This window comes from Canis aureus, chromosome 27 (assembly GCF_053574225.1).
Source record: "Canis aureus isolate CA01 chromosome 27, VMU_Caureus_v.1.0, whole genome shotgun sequence".
Taxonomy (NCBI): domain Eukaryota; kingdom Metazoa; phylum Chordata; class Mammalia; order Carnivora; family Canidae; genus Canis; species Canis aureus.
Window position 1 is genome coordinate 20,862,382 of NC_135637.1, and position 23,229 is coordinate 20,885,610.

A 23,229-nucleotide genomic window follows, 5' to 3' on the forward strand; every position below is an offset into this window, starting at 1 on the left:
GAGTCTCGGGGAGCTAAAGTGACCTCTCCCAAGGTCACACTGCATGTCAATAGCAACTGGGCCTAGAACCCAGAGCTGGGTCACTCTCGAGTCTAGCCTGTCCCTCCCCACTGGTGCCCAGAGAAGGGGCCAGTCCCCGGCAGGAGCGCTGACCCTCTGTATGCCCTGTTGTACCCGCCGAGAGAGGCCTCTGGTGGTACCCCCACCTCTCTGGCCCCAGCCTTCCCTCCTGGGAGTCACAAAACAAACAAGGCGGTAACCAGTGTTTATTTGCTCCTCTGCTAATGTGTTGGGCAGGGAGAGGAAGACCTAGAAAAGAGAGCTTTTCAGACATCTCCCTGCAGCCCGGGTGGGATGGCAAGAAAGTTCCAGGAAACTCGCCCACAGTGCACCGCAGAGGGCAGCGGCCTGCCAGCCAGCCAGCGGGCACCTGGCTCCTCCCCACCCTGGCTCCTGGCTAACATTGGGCCCGGAGCGGGGGAGACCTGGGTTCTAGTCCAGCTCTCCTCCCTACAAGCTGTGTGAGTGCCCCTCCTAAAGCTCCAGTCTTGCTGTCTGAGAAATGGGAGCAAATCACACTTTTGTCTGCGAGGCACCCTTCTAGGTGTTGGGGGTGCAGGAGTGAATAAGCAGAGGTGTTCCCTGCCTCCTGGGACTCACGGCCCGGGGATGAACTAATCCCATGGAGGGATGGTCAGGGAGGGCTTCCCAGAAGGGACAATTGAGCTGGGAACACAGAGGGTAGGAGTTAGCCAGACCAACAGGGGAGGTGAGGGACGAGCACTTGGCACTGGGGAGCTGAGGTTTATAGCAAGTCAGCTATAGTGTTGGGAACTCAGTTTCCTGCTCTGCCAAAGGGGAGTTAGAAGGATGGCACCAGGGAGGATGGAGGAACGCTGGCTCACACAATGGGATTTTTGTTTTTTCTGAGCACCTCCTGGGCCCAAAGCATACATTTTATGGTCATATTTTAGTTGGTGCCTGGCACTGCGCTGGCCATGGGAATGCATGCTCTCTGCTTGGACGTGCCCATTTTACAGGTGAGAAAACCAAGGCCATGAAATATCAGCTTGCCCAACGCCACATGGTTGCTCCACATGGTGTGGAGCCTGGATGGAGGCCCGCCCTGTGGGGTCTGAAGCTGGCTGGGTTGGGCAGGAGTAAGCCCCAGGCCCCAGGTTTGGGGTCCCAGGGTGACTCTGAGGCCCTTCCTCCTCCAGCTAATGCCCAGGGTGGTTGGACCGGAGGCACATTTGCGTTTCCAGGTCCCTAAAAGAGGCTCCTGTTGCAGCTTTTGCCCGGGGCCGGCAGCCAACCACATCTGGGAGTGGTCACCCCGCACCCCTGTCATTACAACGGTGGCTTTGAAGCAGCTGGCAGCAGTGCTGTTTGCCCACGTGGGAGGGGGCTTCCTGGAGCCCCCACCTCTGGCTGGGCCCCGCCTGACTCCCCTCCTGTTCCCTTGCAGGCCGAGCAGTGCAGACGGGTCTCGGGTCGGCATGGCGGATCCCAGCGAAGGTCCCCACACCGGGCCCGGGGAGGTGGCTGAGACCCCCGGGGACGAGAGTGGCACCCCCGGCAGCGAGGCCTTCCCCCTCTCTTCGCTGGCCAACCTGTTTGAAGGGGAGGATGGCTCCCCCTCCCCCTCCCCAGCTGACACTGGTCGCCCCGCTGGCCCGGGTGACGGGAGACCAAACCTGCGCATGAAGTTCCAGGGTGCCTTCCGCAAGGGGGTGCCCAACCCCATTGACCTGCTGGAGTCCACCCTGTATGAGTCCTCCGTGGTGCCCGGACCCAAGAAGGCGCCCATGGACTCGCTCTTCGACTATGGCACTTACCGTCACCACCCCAGTGACAACAAGCGGTGGAGGAAGAAGGTCATCGAGTGAGTATTGCTGGCCGCCTGGCCAATGGTCTCCTCTGTGTTGAATCCATCCATCCACCCGTCTGTCCATCCATCCATCCATTCGCCTACCTGTCCACCCACCTGTCCACTTTTCCGTATACTTGTCTGTTCACGCATCTGTCCATCCACTCACCATCCATCCATCCACCGTCTACTCATTCATTCATCCAGCTACCTGTCTTTCCACCTGCTTGTCTACTTGTCCAATCCTTCTGTCCATCATCCACCGTTCACCTATGTCTCTGCCCATTTGTCATCTCTCACTCCAGCCATCCACCCAGAAAACCCCTAAGAACCCCTCTCAGGCCCCTGTGTGTACCTGGAGGACAGTCTTGAAGGCAGGAGATGACCCGTTGTTGCCTGGTCCTTGTCTGTCCCCCTTGCCGATCACAGACTCACGTACGCCCTTGGATGAAGCCCTTGCTTGGTCCAGAGCTGTCTCCTTTAGGCACTGAGTCACTGATTCACTCAGTGCATGTTCCTCAAGCACCTTCACTGGCACACTCATCTTGGAGGGTGAGCCAGGTAATAAGCAAGTAAATAGGCATGTGAACATACCATTTGTGTTGGGGGAGGTGCTGAGGTGGAGAGGAAGCTGATACAGGAAAGGTAGTCCAGGAGGGCTTCTCGGAGGAGGCAACATCTGAGCCCCACCGCTAAGGGATGACAAGGAGTAGCCACACGGGGTGAGGAAGGTGTTCCTTTGGAGGGAAGTGCACACACCAGGGCTGCTGGCTGCCTCAGCCTCTGTTCGGGGGACAGCAAAGCGCCCCAGGGTCCCCATCCCTTCCAGGTCCTGCTGGAAGCTGGTGGGCTCCGTGTCTCCCTTTCCTCTCCCTTGGAACTCTTCCTTCAAGCCCTCACCACACCCCTATTCCAGACAGGGCTAATAGCTTTGCAGGGGCTGTGCAGGAACTGGGGGGGAGGGGGGGTGGCCACTAAGTGGCTGAGGTCCTAGAGGCCCTGAACACCACCTAATGAACCACGTCCCCTGGCCTGCTTCCAGCTCTCTCTGCCCCTGCAGCCCCTCCTGGCCTCAGTCTCCCCTCCCGCCCACCCGGCTGCTATCACCTGTCCCCCTGGCTCCCCTCCTTTCTCCTCGGCTCCCTCCTTTCTATTTCTTTCTCTGCTCTACCCTCCATTCATCTAAGGGGTTCTCCCTGTGTCCCACACACACCAGGCGCTGGGTACCTGGAGACCTAACAGAGACGATCCTTGCCCTTCCTGGGGCCCCCTGGGCTAGTGCCACTCCCAGCCCTTTGTCTCTTAAAATCTAGCACACAGTAGGTGCCTAAGTAGTGTTTGTTGAATGACCAAAGGAATATCCATTTTCTTCCTTCCTTTGTCTTTCTGCTTCCTCACTCCCAGCGCCTCGCCTCGCCTCCTCGTGGGTCGTGTCCTTTCTCCACCCGCCTCTGCAGCTCAGCATTTCTCCTCCCACCCCCACAGCTCTGGACACACAGTGTCACCGTCGGCTAACATGTGCTGTGTCCACTGTATGGAGGGGGGTGCCTCGAACCTGGCACCCGTGTGCATGGTCTCATTTGTCTCAAATGTTTGTTGCGTGAATAAATCAATGAGCAAATGGCCCAATAAATCAATCAATTGCTTTATCTTTTAGCCCGGCGTTCCCCCTTTATTTTCTCGCTGTCTGTATCTCTTTCCATCTGGCTTTGTAAGTACTCAGTAACAGAAATGGAAGAGTGGATGGATGGATGGATGGATGGATGGATGGATGGATGGACGGATGGATGGACAGATGGATGAGTGGGTGGGTGGATGGACAAATGGATGGATGGTTGGTTGGAATGATGGGCCGATAGGTGGGTGGATGGGCGGGTGGGTGGATGGGTGGGTGGATGGGTGGATGGATGGGTGGATGGGTGGGTGGATGGATAGGTAGGCTTATATGTTTCTTTTTGTCTGTTTCTACCCAACACACAGTAGGTACTAGGTAGGGTTTGTTGGGATAAAATATTCCTTTGTTTCTCCAGCTATCCATCCCTTGTCATCCTGGTCCCTCTCTAGGGCTCCAGCTCCCCCGCCCCCAACCACAACCTCTGGGCCCCTCAGGCGGGAGATAGGGTGGGAGGGGGTCGAGCCCTCCCATCACTCTGCCTTCTGCTACCTCCAGGAAGCAGCCACAGAGTCCCAAAGCTCCTGCTCCCCAGCCGCCCCCCATCCTTAAAGTCTTCAACCGGCCTATCCTCTTTGACATCGTGTCCCGGGGCTCTACCACCGACCTGGATGGGCTGCTGCCCTTCTTGCTGACCCACAAGAAGCGCCTGACTGACGAGGAGTTCCGGGGTGAGCCACCCAGGTGGGGCTAGTGGGTGGGCCAGCCAGGGGCTGAGGGAGGCCTGGTGTTGGGGGCCCCCTTCTCTCAGCATCTTCTCCTGGGTCGGTGGGCTGCACCGGCCATGAAGAGCACTGCATAGGGAGTCTGATCCTGCGTGTCCATTGCCATATTACTTAAGCCCTCTGGGCTTTTGCTACCATCATTCATTCATTCATTCATTCTTTCAGCCTTTGTTTATGGAAAGATCAGTGCTGTAGGTAAGCAGAGTCCACTCACCTGGGTTCAAATGACGCCTCCATCACTTAAGGGATGTGTGGCCTCCGTGAGACCCAGTTTCCCCATCTGTCAACCAGGGAGTAATCATAGCGTAGTCCTCGCAGAGCATTCCCACCCAGCTTTCAGGCTCCCCTCCCTCAGCCAGAGGCTCCCTAGTCAGCCTGCCCCACACTTTTCCAGCCCAGAGAGCTCACCCCTCAGCCTTATCTGGACTCCAAACCCAAAGTCCATCAGCTCCTCTGATGCCCCAGGCCTTCCCTGCAAATTGGCAAAGTTGGCCTGTGAGCCCCTTCACCTGAGTCAGTCACCTGTTATGTGCCTGGTACCGGATGTAGGAGCCATTATTAACTGGCCAAATGACCCCATGAATCAACATGGAATGCTAGGAACCGCAGCACCTGTTACAAAGGACAGCCTGTCTCGAGAAGGCCAGGGCAGTCTACTGCTCAGGCCTGATGACGTTCAGGGACGTTCAGGACGTTCAAGGAGACATTTTTTTTTTTTTTAAAGATTTTATCCATCTATTTGACAGAGAGAGAGCACATGCAGGGGGAGTGAAAAAGGGAGAAGCAGGCTCCTCACTGAGCAGGGATTCCAATCTGGGGCTTGATTGATACGGGGCTTGATTCCAGGACCCGGGGAATCACAACCTGACCCTAAGGCAGATGCCCAGCTGGCTGAGCCATGCTGGCACCCCCAGAGGGGGGGCATTATTTGAGGCTTCAAGTACTTCAGCTAAATTAAGTGGCCAAGCAGGGTGACCCAGCCAGCAGTACATTTTTCACATATGCCTCTACCAACTGGGGTCTTTGACACCAGCGCGATACAGTGCAGTTTCATGACAGTCGGAGGAGAATTCCTGAATTATCAAAAATATTCCTTCCTGGTGCTCAGCTGGCCGATGTGGCTGTTTGCGGCACGAGCTCAGAGTTGGGGCACCCTGGGGTTCCTCTCTGCGCTCAGAGGGTCTCACTGACTTCGTGAATCATCTCATTTGGAGATAACACCCACATCCAAGCCCAGACTGAAGGGCGCCTCCTGACCCCCACGTGCAGGAGGCACAGGTGGAGAAGTTGGGGGGAGAGCAAACCACCGTGTCTTCAGCGAGGCAGTACAGCTCCCGGCTGGGGCTTCCAAGGCTCTGGCTTCTCCTGGGTCTGCAGCTGAGTCGGGGGCTTCTCACCGAGGCCAGGAACCCTGGGGCCAGTGTATCTGTGTGCATGAGGGGGGGGGGGTGGTCGTGCTTCCTGAAACTGGGGAGTAGTGAATGTTATTGGAGGATTAACCGGGAGACCCATGCTCGCTTGCTCGGGCTCCTTCTAAGGCCCTGCAACTAATTCTGAATTCATAATTGCGTGCTCGTTTTCATACACAGCACCCCCAAATTGTGTAATTGTGTAAGTCTGAGGCCCTGAGAAACCTGGATCCGCCCCTGCGTGTTGTTCTAGCCAGAGGTTCAGGAGCTCGTCTGATTCTCAGGGGCATCTGTGACCACCACCCCTCAAAGTCTGACACCCTCCAATTTGACAGTAATTTTGGGCTTCCCCGCCCCCCGCCCCCAGGGCCCCCAAACCCTAGCAGCTCCCGCGGGCAGAGCCACTTCGCCACCTGGTGGTCGAGTTCTGGAACTGCGTGTCCCTCCCAGGTTCTGGGAAGATGCAGCTCTTGCCAAATCATCCCCGGACCAGGGCTGGCAGCTCCCCACCCTACGACAGCCTGTCTGGAGGTGTGGGAGCCCAAATCCAAGGTCTGGGTCCATGCCTTGCACAAACCACTTTGGGGTGTCTGTGGTTTGGAATTATCTGTGGTGACCAGCCCATCAGGTGCTGTGCGGGCATGGGGCGAACAATGACGAATGAAGCAGACACAACCCTGTCCTCAAGTTGCTCACAGTTTCCTGGGTGAGACCAACATCGATCAAGCAATCACAGAAATAAAAACAATTCTAAATTGTCACGTGTGCCGACAAGTGGCTGTGTTTGGAGGATTTGATCTAGCCAGGAAAATCTGGGAGAGCTTCCTGGGGGAGGTGACACTTAAGCTGAATCTGAATGACTTGTGATTAACCAGGTAAAACAAGAGAAAGGACCAGGGAAAGGATGAAGGGAGAGCATGTGCAAAGGCCCTGTGGCTTACTGTGATAGCATACAGAGATGACCCTCCAGCTGCTATGTGGATTGAAGGAAAGCCAGAGAGGCTGGTGGAAACCAGGCAGGTGTCTTGGGCCAGGGTGGTGGCAGTGGAGACGGGGAGTGGTGGAGGGATTGAATAAGACGTGTGGAGGAGAAGAGAGGGACAAGGCTGACACAAAGGTTTTTGGCTGGAGGGGGACACCATCCTATGCAGGCTGGGAGTGGGTTTGGGGAGTGAGCATGGAGAGCTGCAAGCTGCCTGAATTAGGAAATGGACTGACACTTCCTCAAGGCTGGAGCTGAGTGTGAGTGGGTCTGGTGAGGATCTCCAGGGCCCTTGGCCAGCTTTTAGGGCACCCCCACCCCGCACACATGCACATGAGGAACTGGAGTCTGCTCCCTGTGACTCTGGGCTGGGCGCCAATGGGTACGCCAGGAAGCAGCTGGGGACGAGACTTGCCCGAGACACCTCAGTCCTGGGGGGTGCTGGGACTGGAACCCAGGTCCCTGAGAGTCTCTCTTATTCTCCCCCACTGACTCCTGGTACCTAGGGAGAAATTCCTAAAGCACCTCCCGTGGAATAATAACCACAACAGAATATTTACTGAAGACTGTTATCTGCCTGGTGTTGGGCTCATCAACAAACATCTACCAGCTTTTCGATTTCCTCTGTGGCCTCAATTTTGCTAGAAAGGAAACCAAGGCAGAGGAAGGGTCACACAGGAATCGGGAGTAAAGCTGGGATTCGAACCCCAAGGTGCCTGGCTCCAGAGCAGGTGTCTCAGTTCACACCTGCGTCTCCCATTCCCAATCCCATTCCTGCTTCCGCCTTTCCCGAGCCCCCAGCATGATTTTGCCCCGTGCCTGGTTCACAGGGGTGTTCTCTTTTCATCAACTTGTTCTTTCTATTCTTTTTAAAGATTATTTATTTGAGAGAGACAGGGCGAGGGGGAGGGGAAGGGGCAGAGGGAGAGAACGAATCTCAAGCGGACTCCCTGCTGAGTGCGGAGCCCAATGTGAGGCTTGACCTCATGACCCTGAGATCATGACCTGAGCCAAAACCAAGAGTGGATGCTCAACCCTCAACTGACTGAGCCACCCAGGCAGCCCTCATTAACTACCTCTTTTAAGATGTAAACCAACTCATGTAACCGTAAAAATTAACACAAGGGGAAGAACATTGCACGGGGACGTTGTCAGAAGGCAGCGTTAAGGACCTGTTTGTACCAGGTGGAGACTGGCTTCATGAGATTTGACAAGGAGTTGAAAATGCTCATGGCAGGCCTTCAGTGTTATTATTGCTGCATCTGGGACCCCAGAGCCCTCTCCTGCCCTTCCTGAGGTAATTTCATGTGCACTATGGCAGGCAGTCTGCACTTTGGGGACCACTGCACCCTGTCTGCTCCCCTCTAGGGGCACTGGTGTAAATACTTCATGGGAAGAGGAGCCTCTGTTCAAATAGATGGCAAATGGGGCCTGCTGTGTCTGACTTTTAAATAGATGGCTGAGCTTCACGGTCACCATTAGCATATTAAAAGCTCTCGCAAGTGCTTAAAATAAATATGGTTGTCTTTGTTTAACCCAGGCTTCTTCACCATTTATTTGATTTTTAAAATTCCCTCCAAATTATGCTCTGGTAAATCCCAATCTCCATAGGCTGTGGCTTCCTACCTTTTGAAGAACTAACTGCCCCTCTGAGTTTCTTAGACCCCCTCAGCACCGTGAGCACAGGTAGGGAATGGGCTCAGAGGAGGGGTGACAGGGCCAGGACTCTGCCCAGTGCCCTATCCCCTGCCATCCAGTAGTCCCATACCACAGACTGAACGCCCCTCATCCTGTACGTTTATCCCCCCAGAGCCATCCACAGGGAAGACCTGCCTGCCCAAGGCCCTGCTGAATCTGAGCAATGGCCGCAATGACACCATCCCTGTGCTCCTGGACATCGCCGAGCGGACGGGCAACATGCGGGAGTTCATCAACTCGCCCTTCCGGGACATCTACTACCGAGGTGGGGTCCCGTGCCGGGGCAGGGGTGATGCAGGGTGGTGGTAGGGTGCTGTCCTTGCTCATCTGACCCCCACGCCAGCCCAAGAGCTTCCATCTATGCCCCAGGTGCCAGCATTGCAGCCAGGAACCGAGCATTGAATGACTCCCCTTTCCGATCTTGCCATTCTGAGTTTCAGAAATCCAAGATTCTGAATCCAAGACTCTGAGATGCAGTGAACCTAATGACCCATGGCCTTGGCACTCTGGACCGGAGATGCCATGGTTCCGGACACACTAAGGCTCTATGATAATTGTATGGGCCAGCATCGCTAAGAGGCAAAAATGACAGTAACCAGTCCCAGCTCCCCGGGTCTAAATTTTGAAATTCCATGAATCAGACTTGACCTTTCCAATTCCTGGATAGGAAGCTTCAAAGTCTGTGAATTTTATACTTGAGTCCAAAATTCTGTAAGATCACAATGCCCTTGTCTCCCCCTGGATTAAAGCCTCTCATGCGCCTGACAAGTTCTCACACTTGGGATCCTATGTGTGGGATCGGCTTTGAGTCTCAGTTATGCCCGCACCATGCAGTGCAGCACGGCAGGCCTTCGTGCAGCAGAGATCCCACGTCCGGGCAGCGTCTGGGGGGTTCGTTTGCTGCCCTTGGGAGGAGCCGGCCAAGGCCTGGGCCTGCAGCCTCCACCTGACTTCCACACTATGCACCCTGCCCCCTGCCCTCAAGCCGGGTCCAGTCCCTGCCCCCGCCGGTGACAGTCCCTCACCACCCCCACACTCCAGGTCAGACCGCCCTGCACATCGCCATCGAGCGGCGCTGCAAACACTATGTGGAGCTCCTGGTGGCCCAAGGAGCTGATGTCCATGCCCAGGCCCGAGGGCGCTTCTTCCAGCCCAAGGATGAGGGAGGCTACTTCTACTTCGGTGAGGACGGGACAGTGGGGGCTGGGGGTACATGGTGGTGTCCACAGCCCTGGCCCCTCTCAGACACTAGAGCCCTGCTGGCCAAGGGCTCAGATGGGGTCCCACGTGCTGGCTGCGTGTCGGTGTCACCGAGGTCTTGCCTATGAGGGGTAGAGCATGCTCTGGTCTCCTGGGGTCTCAGCTCCCCATCTGTACAGTGGGGATTATGAGAGCCCCTAGCTCTGTGATGGGTGTCCGCCCCGCACCCTGCACCCTGCACCTTGTCGTGCACACCCTTTAGTTCCACTGAAGCCGGGACTGGTGGTCAGATGGCAGGGCCCAAGCCTCATCGCCACCATGTCCCAGTTGAATCCACCCCGCTTAAAGGCGCACATTATTTGGGGCGCCTGGGTTGCTCAGGGTCTGCTTTCCACTCAGGGCGTGATCCTGGGGTCGCGGGATCAAGTCCCGCATCAGGCGCCCCGCAGGGAGCCTCCTTCTCCCTCTGCCCGTGTCTCTGCCTCTCTCTGTGTGTCTCTCATGAATGGATGAATAAAATGTCAAAAAAAAAAAAAAAAGGCACACATTATTTGAAGTTCGGGGACAAAGTCCGTCAAAGAATCCCTCAATGCCTCCAAATCGCAAGGGGACACCCCGTCTCCCGCACGTCACCCACAAAAACGCACAACCGGCCGGCCCCTCCGCTGACCCCCCCCCCGCAGGCGAGCTGCCCCTGTCCCTGGCCGCCTGCACCAACCAGCCCCACATCGTCAACTACCTGACGGAGAACCCGCACAAGAAGGCGGACATGCGGCGGCAGGACTCCCGAGGCAACACGGTGCTGCACGCGCTGGTGGCCATCGCCGACAACACCCGCGAGAACACCAAGTTCGTCACCAAGATGTACGACCTGCTGCTGCTCAAGTGCGCCCGCCTCTTCCCCGACAGCAACCTGGAGGCCGTGCTCAACAGTGACGGGCTCTCGCCCCTCATGATGGCTGCGAAGACGGGCAAGATCGGGGTGAGTGCGGCGGCGGTGCACACGCACACACGCGTGCACACCCCCAGGAGGGGCTGCTGTGGCCTGCGTCATTGCTAACACGCACACCCCCTCCTATCATGCCAGCCCCATTGTGCACATGTCCTGGCTCGAGACCCTGCTGTGGCCCCCTATTGTCCAGCCAAACTCCCCCACTTCACCCAGAGCCTGTGTCCTCATCCCGTGCCCCCGGATGCCCGGGTCCTGCTCCCACCAGCCAGGACAAGCCACTGATAGAAATCTGAGTCCCAGGCCCCCAGCCCTGTGGAAGTCCCCTGTCATCCCCTGCCAGGGTCCTAGCTCAGCCCCTCACCTGCCGAGCAGCCCTGCACAGCTTCTTTCCCTCGCTGGCCTCTTCCCGGAGAGGGTTTCTCGGGCCGGGCGCTACTGACATTTGCCTCTGGGGTGTGCGGCCTGGCCAGCGCAGTGTAGGGTGTTTAGCTGCATCCCTGACCTCGAACCACCAGATAGCAGGGGTACTCCCCGCCACTGTGACAGCCCCCCTCCCCCGAACTCTCCAGACATTGCCAGCTTGTCCCCTGGGCGGCACCGTTGCTCTGATTGAGAACCAAACCTGCAGGGCTCTGCAGTCAGGAGCACCTGAGTCCAAAGCCCCGCTCAGCTACTTCCCAGTGTGTGGCCACAGCCATCTCCCCTCCGTGCCTCAGTGTCCTGTTCTGTAAAATGGGAATGAAAATAGCACCCAGGGGTATCATGTGCCATCTAGATAGGGTGATCCACTTAAAGCTCTTTAATGAAGACCCTGGGATGGGTAGTAAGTGCTCAGTAAATGGCAGGGATTATTATCGTTCTATTAAAAACATAGCAAAAGCTACTAAAATTGCAATTTATTTGAGAGTCTTGAGGCAAAAGCCTGAGTTTCAATTCTGATTTTGTCCTATTAGCCTGTGTGGCCTTGGGCAGTGGCCACCCCCTCTCTGTTCCTCAGTATCCCCTGCGTGTAAGCTAGTAAGATAGTAGCAGTAGCATCAGGAAGGACTGGATATAACAATTATTCCTAGATTTAACGTGTTAATAAGATTGATTTGTTGTTTTAATTATATAAAAAAAATGTCCATCACAATTCTGGTTTTTAAGGCTGGGCTGGTTCAGTCTGGCTTCAGCTGACTGCTTGTGTGGCCTCAGGGAGCAAACACCCTGACGTGAGCACAGGGGTCTGGCATGACCGTAAACATTTCCTCCCCGCGACCTCCTGCGGTCTGGGGAGGCACCACGTGATGGGCTGTGCAGGGCCACCAGGGGTCCCTCTGATGTGGTGGGCTGAGCATCGGTGTCCCTCCCCGGGGCTCCCTGACCCTCTCTTTTCCCCCATGCAGGTCTTTCAGCACATTATCCGCCGGGAGGTGACAGATGAGGATACAAGGCACCTGTCCCGCAAGTTCAAAGACTGGGCCTATGGGCCGGTGTATTCCTCGCTCTATGACCTCTCCTCCCTGGACACGTGTGGGGAAGAGGCCTCTGTGCTGGAGATCCTGGTGTACAACAGCAAGATCGAGGTGAGCACTGGGGCACGGGACAGGGCCTAGGGACGGTGTGGGGTGGTGGCTGCTGAGAGCAGGCAAGGGGCCCTGGGGCCGGGAGGGGCTCTGTAACACATGCTGTGTGACTCAGGACAAGTGACCCAACCTCTCTGAGTCCCAGCTTCCTCTTTTGTAAAATGGGGAGAAGAATACTTCACGTCCCATAGGGTTGTTGGACGGACCAACTGAGTTCATTTGCAAACAGCCTGGCACATAATAAACATTATATGTCAGCTATTATCATTAGTAGTCGTTAGATGAAGTTTTGAAAGCTCCTTTTTCCCACTTAACAGTATTTCTCGAACATTGTTCTGCACCATTAAATATTCCTCTGCAACATCATTGCTGCGAGTAAATGTACCACATTCTAATTAACCGTTCCTCTATTCTTGGTCATTTGGGTTTGTTTCTGCATTTAACTCTCAGGAATAACACTGCACTAGCATCTCTGTGGCTGCATTGTTGCACAGATCCATGGTTATGAAGAAACTCAGTCATTAACGGGACAGGATGCTGTGCAAAAAGGGCAGAAAACGCTGGGGACTGGGTGCAGGTCTCCTTCCCTCCCTGAGCTTGGACAGATGCCTTTCCTTGCTGGGGCTCACTTCCCTCATCTTTGAAATTAGTGACTGACTTGACTTAGGTTATGAGTGGTGGGTGGTTTAGCATCTCTGGTGCAAGCTTTGATTGACTGGTAGTGTCTGCCCGGGGACCTGTATAGAGAACTCTTGGGCGGGGTTCTCTCACTTATTGATGCCCGCCCCCCTCCAAGAATTGGAGAATTATGGTGAGTCAAGTGTCTTATCATCCTGGGGCTGAATTTCCCAATCCTGCTTCTGACTCAGAACTTATGAGGTTGGAGCCCAGGGATTCACATATTTTGACAAGCTGCCTAGGTGATTTTGTCACCAGCAGTTGGGTACCTACGGTCTGCAGGTTGGAGTTTGGGGACCATGAGAATAGCTTCCCAGCTCTGGGTTCTCCGAGTCTAGAATAGGCTGGAAAGGTAAGTTGGGGCGGAATTGGGCAGAGCCTCAAATACCGAGCCCAGGAGTGTGGGCTTGATTCTGGATCCCCATCCAGTTCCCCGTGAATCCCTGAGTGTTGCTGAAGAGAGAGTTAGGAGGAGAAAGTGCTTTCAGGGCAGAGGGTGGGGGCAGGCGCACTGGAGCCGGCCTGCCCGGATCCCACGTGGACCCTGAGCATCCTCATCCCACCTCCCCCAGAACCGCCACGAGATGCTGGCTGTGGAGCCCATCAATGAACTGCTGCGGGACAAGTGGCGCAAGTTCGGCGCCGTGTCCTTCTACATCAATGTGGTCTCCTATCTGTGTGCCATGGTCATCTTTACCCTCACCGCCTACTACCAGCCTCTGGAGGGCACTGTGAGTGGGCGGGAGGGGGCGGGAGCTGGGGCACAACTGGGTCCTCCTCTGGGGGTCCCCCCGGGAGGGACTGGAAAAGGCTTGGGAATGGGATGGGGAGGTGCCCCCAGCACCCAGGGGGAAGAAGATCCACAGGACCCAGATGGTTGGGCGGCGGTGGGGAACGTCTAGATCCGGGCCCGGATGGTGGAGGGGCTGGGTGAGGACCTGCACACCATGTACCCCCCCAGCCCCCATACCCTTACCGCACCACCGTGGACTACCTGAGGCTGGCTGGCGAGATCATCACGCTCTTCACCGGGGTCCTGTTCTTCTTTACCAATGTGAGTGGCTGGCCCCCAACTGCACCCACCCTGCCCGTCCTCCTTCCCACCTTTCCTATTTCCCCCCTTCCACTCCCTTCTTCTGCCTCCTCCTCCAGGCCTCTACCCTCCTTCTCTGCTTTTTCTTCCTTCCCCAACAGAAAAGAGCCCATCATCTTGAGGCGCCTGGGTGGCTCAGTTGGTTAAGCATCTGCCTTCGGCTCAGGTCATGATCTTGGGGTCCTGGGATCGAGTCCCACGTCGGGCTTCCTGCTCAGTGGGGAGTCTGCTTCTCCCTCTCCCCCTTCCCCTCCACACTACCCCAGTCATGTTCTGTCTCTCTCAAATAAATAAAATCTTAAAAAGAAAAAGAAAAAACCCTTCATCTTGTCTTTGTATCATACTCTGCCTCCCTCTCTCCTCTCTCCTCCCCTTTGCGCTCCTGCCAACTCCACCCCTCTTACCTGCCTCCTCCCCTCTTCCAGATCAAAGACTTGTTCATGAAGAAATGCCCAGGAGTGAATTCTCTCTTCATTGATGGCTCCTTCCAACTACTCTAGTGAGTAGAGGTCCCCTCTAATGAATAAAGGTCCCCAGGCTGGCAGCTTCTGGGTGAGGAAGGTGGGATTGGGGCTGGGATATCATCTAGATTTGGGAGTGGGGTGGGAAGGTGACTCTATCAGGAGTGGATTCACACATCCTGGACAGCTGTAGCCCAAAGTCAGGACAAGGCCAATGTCAAGCAGTAGAGTCTTCTGGATAAAGTGAGATACTGGTTGCTGAAGAGTTATCACCATATACACCTTATATGGAAATAAGGTAACTTCTAATGCTGGTGATTGATTGCTAATGTCTGCCAGGAGTGCCATGTGAAGAACACATTTGTGTTTAGTGGGAAAGAGTGCTGTGCTTGATTGATGATGTCTGCTGGGGCACAGGATTAGTTGCCACATGTGTACTACATCTTTTCGCTTTTTCTTAGAGAACAGTGAAATTCACTTAACCACAAGATCTCCACTCAACACACTTTCTCTAGCAATTCCAAAGAGCATCACTGTGGGATCATGTGGGGCCTCAGAGCCATTACACATGCATTAGTTGTCACCTAATTGAGCATTCTGCTGAACAGAATGCTGGGGAACCCAGTGAATTCACTTTTGTTTCTCTTCTGGGGATCCAGAAGGCATCTGGGTGTTCTGGTCTCCTGGAGGGCTTGGGGGCATGTCTACTCCTCTGGGGCCTCACTGTCCTCTCTCCCCTCTGGACCCTCTCATGGCCTCTACTGCCCATAGCTTCATCTACTCCGTGTTAGTGATTGTCTCAGCGGCCCTCTACCTGGCGGGAATTGAAGCCTACCTGGCTGTCATGGTCTTTGCCTTGGTCCTGGGCTGGATGAATGCCCTCTACTTTACCCGTGGGTTGAAGCTGACAGGAACCTATAGCATCATGATCCAGAAGGTATGGGCCATGGAACGCTCTGGAATGTGTGTCCCTGGAGGGAGTCACACAGGCAATGTAGATGTGCAGCTTGCACATGTAGATGGTGCCCTCAGCCCAAAGGACCTGGGGCACTGTGAGGGCCACTGGCAGGGTCTGGATATCACTGGAGGTGGGAAGGGACAAGGGGGGAGGTCGGAACACTTGGGATGGAGAAGTCGGGAAAGCGAGAAACCATGCATCTCATCTTTGTCTCCATATTCCCACTGGGGTTTTTAGATCCTCTTCAAAGACCTTTTCCGCTTCCTTCTGGTCTACTTGCTCTTCATGATCGGCTATGCTTCAGGTGAGCTCTGGGTAGCCATGGGAACTTGGTGGGGGTGGCGCCAGGACTGGAAGGGCAGCCGCGGTATGTGGAGGACAACAGTGAGCCTGTGCTAGGTTCTCCCCAGGTGCCAGGCACTGGGCTGAGTCCTGTCCCATCCCCGCCTCATTAATTGCCATCGATGGGACTGCGAAGTAAGTGCCTTCTTTTATTGTCCCCTTTCCAGGTAAGAAAACTGAGGCTTAGAAAAGTTAAATAACTTGCCTAAGTTCCTAAGCTAGGAATTGGTAAAACTGGTGTGTTAGCTATTATTGCTATTATTATTATTATAGCTATTATAATATATAATATTATAATAATATTATTATTATTATTCAGAAGCCATCCGAATTTAGGAGTTAAAACAACCACTATTTATTTATTTATTTATTTATTTATTTATTTATTTATTTATTATTTTAAAAAGATTTTATTTGAGAGAACGAGTGCAAGCACAAGTGGTGGGGAGGGGCAGAGGGAGAGGGAGAAGCAGGCTCCCCGCTGAGCAGGGAGTCCCGTTTAGAGCTCAATCCCAGGACCCCGGGATTATGACCTGAGCCAAAGGGAGAGGCTCAAGTGACCGAGCCACCCAGGTGCCCTGAATAACCTCTGTTTATTATTGCTCACAAATCTTGGGGTCAGCTGGGCAGTCGTGCTGACCCGGGCCAGGTTCGGCCCATTCCCATGAGCTCCTGTGTCTGCAGTTGCCTGTGGTTTGGCTGCTGGCTGGAGGGTCTAGTGAGGATGGCCTCGGTGGGGGTGACCTCACTCTCTTCCCCGTGGCCATCCATCCTCCAGTCAGCTTGGGCTTGTTCACATCATGGTCTGAGGGTTCTGAGAATGTAAGTGGAAGTGTTCAGGGTCACTGCCGGGCATCACTTCTGCTTCACTCTGTCGGCCAACGCAAGTGACAGGCCAGCCTTGCTCAAAGGTGGTGAAATAGATTCTACCTCTTGATGGAAAGACGCACAAAGTCACATTGAAGGAATGTGGATGGAGGGAAGGGTGAATTTTAATACTTAATCTACCAGTTCAGGTCAATTCTGGCTGTCTCCAATATGCCTTCTCCATGATGTCATGATGCCAGCAGACCTCAGTGGCACAGGCCATGGGGCAAGGGTCAGGAATGGGGAAACTGACTGAGCCACTGGGCTGGTCCCCAAGAGGTGCGTGAGCTGCCATCAATGCCTGGCATCCAAAAGGGAGTGGCTATTTCAGGCTTCACCAGGCCATGTTCACATCTGAGGAGGTTGTTTTGGGGATGAGCACTGAAGCAGGAGTCTGGTGGTGGTGATACTTTAACCCAGAGAGTCCCAAGGCTCTGCTTGGAATTTGGAGGAAGCTGAACTGTACCGTTAGCTGGGGATATAGGGACAGGACACAGCTGCCCCCTCCCAGGGTTTGGACTGGGAAGAACTAGACAGAGGGTCAAGGGTTCCATGATGTTTTGGGGTTCAGGTCCCAGAGTCAGCCCTACTGTGGTCCTAATTGTTGAAACTGAAGCAGACTCTTAGAGGTTAAATTAGCAACTGAGTGGTCAGCGTGTTCCAAGGCTTCTCCTGCTAAGGGTCACTAGATCCCTCTTCTGAGGCTGAGCTAACACAAACATGACACATGTGCATTTTGTGCCCATGGCACACATCACTAATGTATCACAGAGTGATTTTTTCTGATAGGTCCAGATAAGGTTAGATGAGGTCAAATAAGGTCTCAGAATCCTCAGTACACGTGTCAGCAGCTGCTACACACCTGAACAGCGATATCCTGTGGGTTGAAGTGTGCTCGCCATAATCCCAGGACGAAGGCACCATGAGATTGTATGCCCTGCCGACCGAGGGGCTCAGCCTCCCTATGCTCCCTGCCCTGGACATCGTAGGGGAAGTTGTTGCTGCTGAACCGTGTTGAGAAAGATCCTGAAGCTTCGTTTGGGCTCAGCGGGAAGGGATGAGGGGGCAAAGGCTTTGGCAGGCATGACTTCTAGAACAGTCAGGGCTGACCCTGGGTTTTAGCTCGCACCTTTCATCTGTGAAGGAAATAGGAGCATATTAGAGGGTCTGCCCCCGGGAATGCTGGGACCTCTACCAGCAATAGGCTAGATTAGGGTTTTCCAGCCTTGGCCCTGTTGACCCTTTGGGCCAGATAATGCTCTGTGGGCACCGTCCTGTGCAAGGTCCTGTCCAGCAGCATCCCTGGCTTTTCCCCACTAAGTATCAGGAGCGCTGCCTCTCTGGTTGTGACAACCAAGCATCGCCAGATGTCCCCTAGGGGAAACGTGGCCCCTGGTTGAGAACCGCTGGACTAGATCCCAGGAACCTCTTCCTTGTTAGCAAGAGTTTGCAGAAAGAGCAAAGGCTTTGGACATTTGGCTCAGCTCATATGCTGGGTGACCTGGGGCCAGCGCACTCCCCTCACCAAGCCTCAGCTGTCCCTTATGTTGAATGAGAATGGTGCTCTCCACCTGTCAGTGCGTGTTGTCACTCAGCAAATGTCACCCTGTCCCTCCCACAGCCCTGGTGTCCCTTCTGAACCCATGTGCCAACATGAAGGTGTGCAGCGAGGACCACACCAACTGCACGGTGCCCACATACCCGTCCTGCCGTGACAGCGAGACATTCAGCACCTTCCTCCTGGACCTCTTCAAGCTGACCATCGGCATGGGTGACCTGGAGATGCTGAGCAGCACCAAGTACCCCGTGGTCTTCATCATCCTGCTCGTCACCTACATCATCCTCACCTTCGTGCTGCTCCTCAACATGCTCATCGCCCTCATGGGGGAGACAGTGGGCCAGGTCTCCAAGGAGAGCAAGCATATCTGGAAGCTGCAGGTGACGCCCTGGGACCCTCGTCCCCACCCCGCCAGCCACCAGCTTCTTCCAAAACAGGGAGACCTGACTCACTGCACCTCCTTGGCCCTCCGCTCAGGGCAAGCTATGCCATCTCCTTCTGACTGCATCCCTGTCGTAAAATGGACATTGGAGGCTGCCACCTGCTTCCCAGAACCGCCTAGTCCATTTCCAGGTGGCTTTGTGCCTGGCTGCCAGCAGTGGTCTCAGACTCACCTTGTGGTCCAGCCTGCTGTGTGCCAGTCCAGGCACAGTCAGCTGCACCTCGCACCACTGAGTGAGCTCCATTGGCACAGGGAATGCTCAGAGTGTCAGTATTTCAGCAGGAGCCCTGCAATAACCCCAAGGGCAGCTTCTGAGCTTCCCCACAGCCCAAGAGACAGGGCTGGCATAGATGCAGGCCACTGCTGTGCCGGGAAGTGACAGTGTCCCCATCGGAGGGGCTTTTTTACCAGCCCAGATGTAGCCAGGCTCCACTGCCCCTGAGAAGCCAACGTGGACATGGGCCTCATTGGCACAGGGGAGCTGCTCTCTCTATTTATAAAAGTTTTCTATGCAATTCTAGAAGGCAATGGCTCAGGGGGTCACAGCCCTCTCAAGCCCCGTGCAGCTCACAAACCTGGGCGTTCACAATAAACAGCGCTATCACTAGGCCAGGAACGTATCAGCCACATTTTCCTTGATTCAGTGCATTTCAAGGAAATGGTGCAATAAGAAAAAAAAAAAAGCCCCAAGACCATCCTCCCTGTTGTGGGTCTGGGGAAACACCTCGCTGCTCTTAATCTTTATGCATACCGCTTACTTCCTCAGGCCTCAGTTTCTCCACGGGGTGTAACTCATAAGATGCAAAGTGGCAACCTATGGACTGGGTTTGACCCGCAAAGATTTACGTTTTCTGTTTTGTCATATTTAAAAGAAGAAGAATGCAGAATTTTAAAATCAAGAGATTTTCTGTAAAAGCCTGATTTCTGGCCTTTCTCAAAAGTTGGAAGCCTGGCACGGTGGGCCCACGTTCCTTTCCAGCAATGCCCTGGGGAGGATGAGAGGCAGCTGCTTGCTCCACCGGACTTGTGCTCCCTGGTTTGCCCCAGTCTTCAACCCTCCCTGGTGTTCCCAACACCAAGTGGTGACATAGTACATGTGTCACGGGGCCTGGGCTATGGCCTTCCTACCTCTGGTCCTGCTTCACTCATTTGTGCTCCTGCCGGACCCCGTGCGTATCTGAATGTAGGACCCTGCTTCCGGAGAGGTGGGGTGCGCATCATTTCTGCCATGGGGGCAGCAGGTGCTGGTGGGGGGAGGCTCACCAATCCTGCCCTCTGTCCCTCCCTGCAGTGGGCCACCACCATCCTGGACATCGAGCGGTCCTTCCCCGTGTTCCTGAGGAAGGCCTTCCGCTCTGGTGAGATGGTGACTGTGGGAAAGAGCTCGGACGGCACTCCAGACCGCAGGTGGTGCTTCAGGTGAGGCGGGGCAGGTGGGGCGGAACCATCCTGTGGGGCTCGAGTCTCCTGACCTTTTCTACCCACCGCAACTTCTTGAGCCACTGAGGCCCAATGGGTCCCACTGGAGTTCAGGTCTTTGGAGTGATCTTGGGTAAGACGGTTTCCTTCCCAGCCTGAGTTTCTTCAGTGGATCATAGCACCCCCCCCCCCAAGCAAGCTGTGTGGATTTGATCGAAGGACTTGGGCCATTGCCCAGATGCTCAGGGAGTGCCCGCTTCTTAGGGAAACCCCTGGGTGAATATTTTCATAGAGTACCTAGAGTACAACTGTCATGTTTGGAGTCAGGCAAAGCCAGTTTCCTCATCTGTGATGTGGGGAAAGTGATTGCACCCACCTCATAGGCCAGCCGGTTGGTCCTATTCAGTTTCCTGACTCTAATTTGTCAGCTTTGTGTCCTTGCATGAACAGTGTGAAATGAGCCTGGGTTTTTGCATCTGTAAAAGTGGAACAGTGAATGTACCTTCCATGCTGGGTCATGATGTGTAGAAATGGCTCTGACTATGGGGGTCAAATGAAAACAACAAAAAATAATTTTACAGCGCCTGGGAGGTTCAGTGGTTGAGTGTCTGCCTTTGGCTCAGGTCATGATCCCAGAGTCCTGAGATCGAGTCCCACATTGGGCTCCCCACAGGAAGCCTGCTTCTCCCTCTGACTGTCTCTGCCTCGCTCTGTGTGTTTCTCATGAATAAATAAATAAGATCTTTTTAGAAAAATAATTTTACAAGGGGGAAATTAAATCGAGCCAGTTTGGGCCCAAGAAGCTGCCACCACTTTTGCCAGGGTGTCCCATAAATACGAGGAGAGGGTGTCAAGAGGCAGGGTGGCCATTGCAGATGAACAGATAAGCAAAACTCATGCGTCCATCATAAAAAGGACTGAAGTCCTGATGCATGCTTCAGCGTGGATGAGCCTTGAAATGCTGTGTGAAAGCAGCCACATGCAAAAGGCCGCACAGTATAGGATTCCATTTCTGCGAGATGTCCAGGATAGGCAAATCCACATAGCAGAAAGAACACAAATTACGGGGGGGCTGGCAGGAGGGGTAGTGGGACTTACTGTATGGTGGGTACAAAATTTCTGTTTGGGGTGATGGTAAATATTGGGAATAGTTAGCGGTGATGGTGACAAGACACGAGGTGGGGGGAATATATTTATTCCAGTAAATCGTATACTTAAAAATGGTTAAAATGGCAAATTTTATGTTATGTGTATTTTATCAGAATTTTTAGGCAAAGGAGGAGGAAGGGGGGCTGGAGCAGGGAGGCTGCCTGGGGGTGAGGAAGGGGTGCTATCTGGGTGGTGGCTCTCCCTGACCCTTATGTTTGCTGTGGCCCTGCCAGGGTGGACGAGGTGAACTGGTCTCACTGGAACCAGAACTTGGGCATCATTAATGAGGACCCAGGCAAGAGCGAGAACTACCAGTACTATGGCTTCTCACACACCGTGGGCCGCCTCCGGAGGGGTGAGTGAAGGGGAGGTGGGGAGTATAGTGAGGGAGATCCAGAGGTGCAGAGGGGGAGCCCTGGTTATGCTGGTCTCTGATTTGCTTTGAGCAGTCCTATCCTCTTCCAGAGACTCACTGGTCCTGTCTGTAGAATGGGAGGGCCCGATGGGCTGGCCAGTGAGTTTTGGCCTTTGCTGCTCGTGAGCGTCTGGGGCTCCCTTCCCCTACACTGGGTACATGAGACACAGTGGACAGGACGCAGGCACTCAGGCATTCTGACCTGGGCTTGAATTCCGTTTACTCCTTGGTGCTCCTGGGTTTGGTGCCTAGACCTCTCTGAGCCCCAGTTTCCACCTTTGTAAAATAAGGGTGATAGTCCTCCCCCTTTAGGTCACTGTGGAGTGCTGAGTACATAGTAGGCACGCACTACATGTGTACCTCCTCCACCCGCCCTCACACCTCCCTGCCATGCTCACGACAGATCGCTGGTCCTCGGTGGTTCCGCGCGTGGTGGAGCTGAACAAGAACTCGAACCCGGACGAGGTGGTGGTGCCTCTGGACAACATGGGGAACCCCAGCTGCGATGGCCACCAGCAGAGTTACCCCCCAAAGTGGAGGACTGACGATGCTCCCCTCTAGGGGCTGCGATGGGACAGGGTCTCTGGTCTGCAGCCCAAGCTCATCCCTCCACCTGCCTGTTTCTACTCCACCTGCACTTCAGCAATGCCTCCCTGGGTGTCCTCCACATGCTCCTTTGACCTCCAGAGGCGAGGGCCAGACGGAGATGAAGGGGAGGCCCCAGGACCCTCTGGTCCCCAGGCCCTTGCCCTCAGCTCCACCTCCCCACCGGGGGTGTGAGGCTGCTGACTGCCCGTCTCACTCCCATGGAGTCACTAAGCCAATGCCAGGGCCTCTCTGCCCGCAGGGGCTCAGACCCCTGCCTCTCCATTATTTATTTGCTCTGCTCTCAGGAAAGTGGTGTGGTCCTCGCCCCCAAAAGGAACCTGGCAAAGGCCTGAGGACGCCATTCCAGGTCACTGCTGGCCAACGCCCAGCCCCAGCCTATGCCCTAGGCTGCACACAGCACCCCAAGCAGCAGTGTGGTGGCTTTGCTGAGGGGCCGGGGCCCTTGGGGTGGGGCCATGCCTTCAGTGTGTTCTGTAAAGGGTCTGGGATTTGTCGGTGCCAAATAAATGTTCATTCACTGATGGTGAAGGTGGTAGGAATGATGGTGAGTGGTAATGGCTATGGGGATAACAGTGGGAGATGGGGGAGCTCAGAAATGCTGGTGGGGGCCAGGGATGAGAATGAGGAGCTGTGGTAGTGACAAAGGTGGTATTTTTTTTTTTTTTTTTTACAAAGGTGGTATTTAGGGTAATGGTTGGAGGCCAGACTCAGGGTGGCAGTGGTGGTGTGAGCTTAAGAGATGTGGATGAGCTTAGAGTGGAGGGAAAAGATAGAGTTGAAGGGAATAAGGGAAAAGTAATGTTGGTTGGATGGGGGAGTAATGCCGGGGGTAGCATTAGCGGGGGGAAGAGTAGTGTTAGTAGGGAGGAGAGAGTGTAGGTGTGGGGAGCATCATTTTGGAGGGAAAGAGTAATGTTGGTGGGAATGAATAATGGTGGGGAGCGTAATATTGGTGGGAAAGAGTAATGTTGTGGGGAGAGTAAGATTCTGGGAAAGAGTAATATTGCTGAGGAGAGTATTAGTGGAAAGTACTATTGGTAGGGAAAGAGTGCAGGTGGATGGAATAATGGTGGGGAGAGAGTAATATTGGTGGAAAGAGTAATGTTGGTGGGGGAGAGTAAGATTGGTGAGAGGAGAGTAATACTGGTGTGGAAGATTTATGTTG

At 54.5% G+C, this 23,229-nt stretch overlaps 1 protein-coding gene across 6 annotated transcripts in view; it reads left to right on the top strand.

The window, feature by feature from the left end:
* The window catches only part of TRPV4 (transient receptor potential cation channel subfamily V member 4), a 36,615-nt gene extending 14,012 nt beyond the window's left edge, over nucleotides 1-22,603 (top strand). For 3 of the 6 annotated variants that reach the window (XM_077875996.1, XM_077875997.1, XM_077875992.1), the window contains exons 2-18: nucleotides 1,469-1,885; nucleotides 3,528-3,581; nucleotides 4,041-4,213; nucleotides 8,270-8,344; nucleotides 8,469-8,621; nucleotides 9,398-9,538; nucleotides 10,240-10,538; nucleotides 11,894-12,073; nucleotides 13,324-13,482; nucleotides 13,713-13,805; nucleotides 14,270-14,343; nucleotides 15,077-15,242; nucleotides 15,501-15,567; nucleotides 18,094-18,410; nucleotides 19,764-19,891; nucleotides 21,274-21,395; nucleotides 21,859-22,603. In XM_077875996.1, the coding sequence (XP_077732122.1) occupies nucleotides 1,500-1,885; nucleotides 3,528-3,581; nucleotides 4,041-4,213; nucleotides 8,270-8,344; nucleotides 8,469-8,621; nucleotides 9,398-9,538; nucleotides 10,240-10,538; nucleotides 11,894-12,073; nucleotides 13,324-13,482; nucleotides 13,713-13,805; nucleotides 14,270-14,343; nucleotides 15,077-15,242; nucleotides 15,501-15,567; nucleotides 18,094-18,410; nucleotides 19,764-19,891; nucleotides 21,274-21,395; nucleotides 21,859-22,016 (2,745 nt within the window). In that variant the 5' untranslated portion in view covers nucleotides 1,469-1,499 and the 3' untranslated portion in view covers nucleotides 22,017-22,603. The remainder of the gene's footprint in view (nucleotides 1-1,468; nucleotides 1,886-3,527; nucleotides 3,582-4,040; nucleotides 4,214-8,269; nucleotides 8,345-8,468; nucleotides 8,622-9,397; nucleotides 9,539-10,239; nucleotides 10,539-11,893; nucleotides 12,074-13,323; nucleotides 13,483-13,712; nucleotides 13,806-14,269; nucleotides 14,344-15,076; nucleotides 15,243-15,500; nucleotides 15,568-18,093; nucleotides 18,411-19,763; nucleotides 19,892-21,273; nucleotides 21,396-21,858) is intronic. The other 3 variants (XM_077875993.1, XM_077875994.1, XM_077875995.1) reach the window with 3 other exon arrangements.
* Nucleotides 22,604-23,229: the final 626 nt, after the last annotated feature.